General features: G+C 31.6%; 1 protein-coding gene across 1 annotated transcript in view; it reads right to left on the reverse strand.

Moving 5' to 3' along the window:
* Positions 6,702-9,735, reverse strand: part of LOC105171617 (GDP-mannose 3,5-epimerase 2-like) — a 3,533-nt gene continuing 499 nt past the window's right edge. Inside the window, exons 2-7 of the mRNA XM_011092781.2 lie at positions 8,587-8,997; positions 8,127-8,220; positions 7,909-8,038; positions 7,674-7,806; positions 7,229-7,436; positions 6,702-7,129 (exon numbers count right to left, since the gene is read on the reverse strand). Of these exons, the coding sequence (XP_011091083.1) occupies positions 6,974-7,129; positions 7,229-7,436; positions 7,674-7,806; positions 7,909-8,038; positions 8,127-8,220; positions 8,587-8,996 (1,131 nt within the window). The 5' untranslated portion in view covers position 8,997 and the 3' untranslated portion in view covers positions 6,702-6,973. The remainder of the gene's footprint in view (positions 7,130-7,228; positions 7,437-7,673; positions 7,807-7,908; positions 8,039-8,126; positions 8,221-8,586; positions 8,998-9,735) is intronic.

Raw genomic sequence — 9,735 nt, forward strand, 5'->3', positions numbered from 1 at the left:
TTGTATATTAAAAAATACAGAGGAGTAATTTGCTATTTTTTTTTCATAAAAAGGTAATTTACAGATTTACAATATCATATGGAGTTAAATTATATTTTTTCCAAGTATTCTGTTACTAATTTACTGTTTTCAAAAATTATAAATCAATTATACGGAATATAATTTTATTTCATAATGTGATCAATTTCAAAGAACAATTATACTAGTCATGAATTTGAGTACCACAAAATATGTGATTGGTTGTGTCCCTCTATGTAAGTTTATTGTAATGTTTTACTAATATAATTTTTTTAATTACATTAATATATTGATTAAATTGATATATTACTCAATTATTTAAATTTTTTTAAACATTAATATAATAATAAAATTACCGCTTTTATCTCATGCATGCATTATTCTTTTTTTCCCCCCTACAGAACGAAATAGATTATTTCGCAATAGAAAGGGCTGATTTTTATCTCCTAACTTTTATCTACCAAACGTTTTTTTTTTTTTTTTTTTGTCCACATATAAGGCGTATATATATATATATTATGTTTTTCTTCAAAAATTGAAATTATAATTTATACAATAAAAAATAAACCATAGAAATTAGCAGGAGCTAGCTTATAATTTTTAGTTTGAGTCAATTTAATTTAAACATTTAAAAATAAAAGATGTAAAGTAAAAATATTTTTTTCGACTTTTTCTTTTAAAATAGGCTGATAAAAACTTAATGTAAGCATTTATAAACAACCCCTAAATATAACAAGGAATGTGGTACAAGGGAGCACACCATAAAAATTGAAAGAAACCCGCTTGATAAAAGCTATTTTAAGCTATATATATATATATATATATATATATATTAGCCGTCGTTCTCGCGATATATATAAAAAAGAATTATGATGTAATATGAAGAGAAAAAAGAAGTTATTTGTGAAAAAAATAATAGTATTGTATCGGGATGATAGACAAAGATTAATGAGAAGGAAAAAAATATGGAGTTAGTTGAGAGAGAAAAAATAAATTATAATTATAAATTTATTAAGAATATGAAAATTTGTAAAAAAAATAAATGAGAGAAACATAGAGTAATGGGTTCAAATAAAAATAAATAAAATTACTATTGTGATCGAATTATTTTTTAAAGAAAAAATAAATTTAAATATTAAAAAAATTGATACCATAGAAAATTTTATTTTCTTTTATAGTATAGATATATATTAAACTTTGATTGGTGGATCTTTATCCAAACAATCATCTATAGAATACAAGTGACGTGTTTGCTCACATACCTTTTGAAGTTATCCGTTACGATGTGGTCTCGAGTATCAGCCGTTGGATGACAGGGTGGTGGTCCACTCTTGCTCACCATCTTCCTCATCAAATTTCAAGTTTTCGTCTTTTCTTTCTTGTCTACCTTTTTCGGCCCTTGATTCAAATCATGTCGCTCCATTTGAATTTAGTTTTAATTAATAAATAATTTTATATCACTAGAAAAAAAAAAAAAAAAGGAGATAGTCCCTCAATCCAACGAATATATGATATACTTTATTATTTTTTAAGAAATTAGAAAAAAGTCAATTTTGATCGTTTTTGTCCTCAACGTCGATCTCTAATTGTAAAAAATACATAAAAAGAATAAAATTAATATATTGCAAAACAATTTTTATCATTTTTCTTATTAAAATTTAACTAAGAGGACAAAATAAAAATATATAATTCAAAAATTGTCATAATTTATGCCAAACATTTTGAGATAAATAAAAAAAAAGCTTGGATTAATTAAAAAGTAATAAGTTGTAAGTATTAAATATCATGTGTACAAAAAAATATATATATAATTCCCCACTCAAAAATAAGATAAAAAAATACATAATTCAAAAAGTGGTCCATTACAGCGTTGGATAAACAATTTAGTGGAAGATGATTGCAGAGTATTAATGAAGGCCCATTAGTAAGAATTAAATAGGAGGCCGAATCAGGTGAGATTCAACTTAATTAATTCCATTCTTCTATTTTACTTCCCGTAAAAATACTGATAAACCATAAAATCTTGTAAATTAGAAAAAATTATACAACTTTTAAAAAAAAAACTCATTGTCTCCCGACTGCGGCAACACAAAGTTCCATTGCTCACTTTTTAAAAGTTGAAGATGTTGAACTGTCATATTTTCTCAAAAATGAATTTTTTTCGCCTATTAGTTATTATACGGGAGCTTGTTGCAATTACAAATTAGACAAGTATAATAGTTGACCAAATTTGTCAACTCTTATGTTTGGGAATTGTTTAATTTATTTAAAATAAAACTGCATAAATACTCTTCATTTTTTTTTCTTTTGTTTCAAATTTATTTAAAATAAAACTACCCCTCATTAGTAAACCATGACGGAGAAAGATCTCAATCCAAACAACTCCGATCATACACAAGTAATGCAGTGTATCCTCAAGAATATTTCTTTGATCTGTTCGATAGTAATCGCTCCTAATATTACCGGTAAATATAATATATCTTGAGTTGAAAAGATACGAAAACATGGCTTCATGAATTAACCTCAACCAATACATTGGCAATAGGGTAATTATTGTCGTGGGCGCTACCGTAAGTTTTAGCACAACGACATACACTGAATTGTGGTACTGAAACAAAATTGAGCTAATAGCAGCAGTCTGGAAATCTGAGAAATGAAGAATAGGAATCCCAGAGAGACAGAGCAGTAATTATTCCCTGGATGAAATCTACAGAATAAGTAGTAAATAATCTACAACTCACTCCCATCCCATCCCATGTGCACAACTACTACTTAATTTACTCATCACATTTTTGCTTCTGCCTACTCAAAATGTTCTTCAATTTGGGACCATTATTCCACACTTTTTATTCAATAAAGTACCTTTCATTTAATCATCAAAAATTTTCGCTTCTATTTTTCCTCCCCCCCCCCCCCCTAATTTTGTAATCATAATTTTTGGGTGATGGAATATTGATTAATTAGATCAAGTTTACAGATCTGTATATAAGTATGACTATTACAACCTTTTTTTAATGAAAGTGTATCCCTAATTCCCTATTTTTAAGACTGATTTGCTATATGAAAATTATTTTATTCTTGGATGAACAAAGCAAACGTCAAAGGTTAAAGATTATAACTTTCTAAGAAAATGCCCTTTAGCTTGAGCATAAATATACTTGCTTTCGGTTTTTTTCACTCAAATAATTCTTTGCGTTGTTTTTCTTTAATTTTTCAAGTTCGTTCGATCAGATCATAATACATGAGAACATAACAATAAGCATATGGTTGAAATATAAGCTAGAAGGGGAATAAATCCATCGTGAGATCTAGCTCATATGCAAAAACAATGAACGACTCAAATTTATACAAATATAATTTATCACGTTTATGTTTCATCAGTCATATAATACAAAATATATAAATATAATTTGTCGTCACAAAATTTAATTATCAAGAATCAACATCATTTTATATATATGGAGTGATGAAAAGGTTGCCTCTATAACCAAAAAAAATTGTGTGAATTGACAAGTAGGTTCTTGCCTTAAATCCCACCCACCAAAACTTAAACAATTATTTGACTATAACTTTGGGTAATTAAAAATTTTAAACTTGTAACATTACTAAATCGAATCTGTTAAATGACCACCTCATTTAAAAAAAATAAAAGAAAAATTATTTAATATTAATATCTTAATAAGTTCTCCTCACATGCAAACAAAATGAGATTCAAACTCATGATCTCTTTTTTGACTTGACTCTGATACCATATTTAAACGACCACATCATTTGAAATTAGTATAAACTAATAGATAAAAAAATAATTTAATATTAATATTTTAACACAATCTTATGATTACGTACCAAGAAAAGGGCGACCACAAGTCTATCTCCCTCACCCTGAACCCATGCTCAAGCAATCCACAAGTGGGAACTTAAAATAATCGTAATCGCGATCAATGATTAAATGATTGGGGATTGATTAATTGCAAAGGTTAAGTTAGAAAATAGCATAAGTAGATGAATTAAGCTACTCTAATATTAAATCACAAGTATAATTAATCTCAACATCAAGCAAGCATCTCTAGGTAAAGTACATTAATTAGGGAATAATCAGTAGGTGTATTAATGAATAGTCCATGGACAGAAGGACTAACTTGTAATTATCATAAGACAACAAAGACAATAAAGTGTTAGGTTTGGACATGAAACATAAATTAGTCATCATCTATTATTAAATCAAACCAGTTGAGATTAGAACAAAGTATATATGCAGTTTATTTGGGGTGGTTGAGAAAAGTAGTTAAAGCAAGGTATCTTTTGTCAATTATCTTTCAACAACTCTTAAGCAACCAAAACTATATATATATATATATTAAGAATTATTTTTTCATAAATTTTGACATAAATGATTATAGAAAATTAGATATATGGATGCACCAACATAAATGATTATTAATGCTATGTTGATTATTTCTTTTATATTATAGGTCGTCATCGAGCAATAGATATGATATACTCATCGTGTGATTGATTTAAATGTGACTGAATTAGATATGATTTAAAATTTTCAGTGTCGATTGTTAGTAATTATGCACTAAATTGTGGGTTTATGAAAATGAGGTGGAATTAAATAAGGCAAGATGTGGTTTATAGATAATTATAGTTAATAAGCATTAATTAAGATGATAGTACAATAATAGAGTTTTTAATGATCTTTTTTCAAGCTTGCAGAATATACAGATTGTACTTTTGATGTGTTAGCAATAAAATAGTTATAGTTAGCTACACTCATATGCTTAAACGTAATAACAATAATTAATTAATATATATATATATATATATATATGTATACAGATATATATAGTTTAGAAAAATAGTTCAACGTACATATTGAAATTTCAACCTTTTTGGTGATACTGTCAGAATTGTAGATATTTGTTTTATATTATATGAAGTTTATTGTAATTTATTTTTACTATTCCTAATTATATTGAAATCATCGATTGTTCAATCTATTGAGATACTGATGTAATTATAGACTTACCATTTAGAAAATTGAAAAAAATAAGTAACATATAAATAAGTTATAATTAACTGCATTAATTGTATACGAATCCTAGACCTACTAGACCATACTTGTGGAGTTTAGCTTTTGTTATTATTTCTGAATAAATCGATAATAATTATATTACGAATTTTTAATCATCAATAATCAATATTTGTCGATTACTCATATTAAATATATATGACTAATTTATAAATTAACACTATTAGAGTAGAGTAACAATTACAATTAAAACAGACGAAGCTTTTGTTATTATTCCTAATCTTGAATAATCAGAAATATTATAACAGCAACAAAATTACTAAACTTCTCATGGTCGTTTCAACATCGTACTATTCATCAAACACATTTTTTTTTCGCTTTAGTAAAGCAAATTGAATGTTTTTATCAGAGCTGATACCATAGTATATAATTATTTCTTGTAATTAAAGTATTTTGATACGATCACATGGGCTGCTCCTTCTTCCTCTTACGTGCCTACAAATTTTTGAATCATGAAATCAATTATTTAAGTCCAAGATTAGTATCAATCAAGAAAATAAAAAAAAAAAAAAAACATTTTGAACTTGGTTTATTACAAGGGGTAGCAGGATATCCAGCAGGCAAAAAGCTTTTCATACTGTTGAAAGAACTGCAGTGTCATGTCATGTGGGCTACACATCACTAAGAGTTGCTTATCAAGATCAGGCCCATGATGTCTGTCTTGGTGGGCCAACTATGATATATTTTTTTTAGTAAGACGATTATAACAATTATATACTAATTTTTAATATCAAATAACTATATTTAATCAATAAGTAATATTAAAGTAGAAAGACAACTATTGTTACAACAAAATAACATCCTACATGTTATTAGAATTTGAACTCATGACCTTATAGTTATAAGAGACCTCAACTTCATCAATTAAGTTAGGCCGCATCGACTAGCATTCCTCACCGACTCAGTGGCCTGCATGAGAGTTGGTCGCGATGACATGCTGCAATCAGCATCATACGGTCCGGTCCGGTCCAGTCTTGTACATACTACACCCAATGGATTTCTTTGGATGGTTGACACACATCCCATTTTTTGAAATATCTCAAATGTAATATTTTCACACACTCAATGGATAGCAGTGAATGTAGTATATATTAACCTGTCTGTATCCCAAAGAGAAGCGACCCAAGAGAAAGAAGATTTAACAGTAAAAAAATAAGGAGAGCAAAGAGAGTTGACGAGAGAGAGAAGAAAAATGAAGAGAGAGAAAATAAGAAGGCTTGCATTTTGAAAACTGAGAAGGAGATGGTGAGAGATGGGTTTTGGGGCCGGCTGCCAATGCAATGGAGAAGAAAAGAGGATTTGGGCAATTTTTATAAAAATATATTTATCTATAAAATTAAAAAAACTTATATACCAAGGCGGGTTCGACAGGGACCCGAGACCCACCCCAAATCCCATTTTTCAGACCCAAACCCGCCTCATTAGGGGCAGATCTGAAATGGGTCTTCACGGGTTCGGATCATATTGTCATTTCTAGGCCTATTCAGGCCTCTTTCAATGCCTTATCTAAGTTCAATGGCTCAACAGAGTTGCAATTTTTGGACCACCTGAAAAGCAACTGGACCAATTTAGTAAGAACCTGACATCTAACTGATACAATCATCCATGAAATTGACCTGCACATATGGCCTCAACCCTTCAAATAATTGTACAAACAAAGGATGCCTTATAAGTGCTATAAGATTAATTAGGAGATTCAAGAACAACCAATGAAGCATCAGCGACTGCTAAATAAAACATACTGAAATATGTGGCTTCGAAATAAAGCCCGAAAAACGGGGTTTTTCCACTCTATCAATATATGGCGGCAAGTGATATATAAAATGTTGCTGGCATGCATACAAGAGATTTTCTTGAACTACTTCACTCTTTGCCGTCAGCGGCACGAAGAGAACCAAGCTGAACTGGGGCTTGTGTTCCCACAACTTTTGATGACCCGTAGGTGGTCAAGTCGATGCCCTGAGATTTCTCCTTCTCGAGTTGTTCTTTTATCCAGAAATATGTGATTCTCAGTCCGTCCTGTAAGATTTGGATAAATTTTGGATATGAACTTATCAGCCATGTGTCGTCATAAAACTGAAGTTGATATAGATGAAAGGAAAGACAAAATCATGTTACCTTGAGTTTCATAGTAGGTGCCCAACCAAGCTTTTCCTTAATTAGGGTGTTGTCTGAGTTTCGACCACGCACACCCTCTGGTCCCGGAATGTGATGGATGGGAAGGTTCTTGTTCTCAAAGCTCAGGACAATCTCAGCCATCTCGTTCATGCTGACCATCTCGTCACTTCCAATATTTACAGGCTCTCGGAAGTCAGACTTGGTTAATCTGAACTCACATAGCGATTCAGAATAGCGTAAGGACAACATAGTTGTAAAGTTTTTTAAGACTGGTAATCCTTACTATCATTTATGTGAAGCTGTTCTTCAGTTTCAATAAAGATAAATGTGAAAATAATCGAACAACAAAACTACTAGCGAGAATTGAAACTTGATATTTTGGTAGATGGAAACTTAGCTTTTATTGCATTATGCTTCTATTTATTTACGTAAACCGTAAATGTACCTTAGAACACCCTCAACGCATTCATCAATGAAGGTAAAAGATCGTGTTTGTAAGCCATCTCCCCACATTTCAAATTTATCAGTAGAAGTAATAGCTTTCCTGCAAAAGGCAGCTGGCGCTTTCTCCCTCCCACCTGGCGATTAACGGCATAGTAGATGCATTGAAGATAAAGACTTATTTAAAAAAGAAAGCCAAAGGATTTCTACAATAGTTCTCCGATCATCTCCAAGTTTACCTTTCCATGTCCCAAATGGACCGTAGATATTATGGAACCTCCCAATTCGGCACTCAATTCCAAAGTCCTTGTTGTAGTGTTTGCATAATTCCTCCGTCGCCAGCTTCTCTAGCCCATAAGCATCTTGAGGCTACCCCATATTAACAAAACAAAGCCATTTCAGCAATAGAAAAACTCAACATGAAGTAAATGGATTTTGACAGGTAGGAGAAGAAAACCTCGGCCGGCCAGGCATCAGATTCTTTCAAGCTCACATTAGTGTCCAACTGCTTAAATTCAGGATAGATACATGCACTGGACGCATAGAAGAACCTGGACCGAAAATAAACGACCATATTCAGTTCTCATTCCAAATGTGTGCCTTTATGTATCCCTTTGAACAATAAAACAAGCATCAATAGTTGATGAATGTGAAAGGAGATATTGTGGTTTTATGTGGAAGCTGTCTCCCCCAAAGAAAGATCGATCTTACTTTTACATTTCAGCATTTAAAATTTTCAGCGTTTCAGTTGGAAAAAACAAAAAGAAGTGGTGTAAAGAGTACTTTCTCTGACACAGTTAAACTTTTATTGAAGGCGACAAAGAGAAAGACGTCATCAATCCTCCTACTTGAGTTAAACTTTTAACTCTGCTTCCTCCTACTCAAGTAAAATTTCTAACTTCAGTAGGAAAGCAAACCTCTTAACTCCATTAATCCTTGCAGCCTCAATCATGTTAAAGCTGATCATTGTATTGTTGTACATGATGACAGAGTGATTGGACTGAATAAAGCCCATCCCTCCCATGTCGGCAGCAAGATTGAACACATGATCAACTCCTTTGGTAACTTTCAGACAGTTATCCATCACCCTGAGATCAACAAGATGGAATTCATGGCAGAACATGTCCTCAGTCATGTGCTCGTTTTTCTTCCAGTCAGAAGCAATGATGTAATGACCCTCGTTCTTCAGACGCCTGGCAATATGTGAAGCAATGAACCCACCAGCTCCTGTTATGGAAATCCGGAGCTTTTCTGAAGGCCAGTAGGGCTCCCTCTCGAGGTTCTCGTAGGTGTATGCTCCATAGTTAGTCCCACCGGTGCTTCCCATTCTGCAGTCAGCAAAGGCAAAGTTCAAAACCAACTAACTAACCAAACGGAGGAAGGGTCGAATCTAGTAATTGTCTCGGACTTAAAAAGCTCGGGTTGTGACATCAAATCCGCAGCCACTCTCGCTGAATACGTCAGAGTTAACTACACTAAATAAGGCACAAGACAAAATAGAAAATTCCACCAACAAAATCGAAAAAGGCATAGAAATCTAATCATCTCGAGTCAAAACCAAACGACAAATTCAATAAGTCCAAGCCGGAAATAAATAAAAGAGAAACCATAAAATCTGTGTTAATTCAACAGAAGTAAAAGTCGGATCCATAAAATCTTAATCTCAAGAGAGTAATACATGCTTCTACCATATGCAAGCCCAAAAACACATAACAAGAATCATTGATCACTGTGCCAAGTCAAGAAACTTATGGGCGCAGGCGCCTAATATTCGAGTAGTTAAAATCAAGAGAGAAAACTAAAGACTTCCAGCAGTTTAAGATGCAAAAAGGACGATGCAATGAAATCCAAAGTTTTCGTACACAATTGAAAACATAGGAGTGAAACAAGTTAGCTAATGAAGAAACAGAAAATACAAACATAACAGCTTAAGGTATCCCTTTAAACACAATAAAATGAAAGGCAGAAAACCCATAAACAATCATAGAAATTCTAAATTTTTACACTGTTCATCAATGAAAAATGTGGGTGTTCACAAGATTGAACCTTCACAAGAAACAGAGCAA

The sequence above is a fragment of the Sesamum indicum genome, linkage group LG10 (assembly GCF_000512975.1).
Source record: "Sesamum indicum cultivar Zhongzhi No. 13 linkage group LG10, S_indicum_v1.0, whole genome shotgun sequence".
Taxonomy (NCBI): Eukaryota; Viridiplantae; Streptophyta; class Magnoliopsida; order Lamiales; family Pedaliaceae; genus Sesamum; species Sesamum indicum.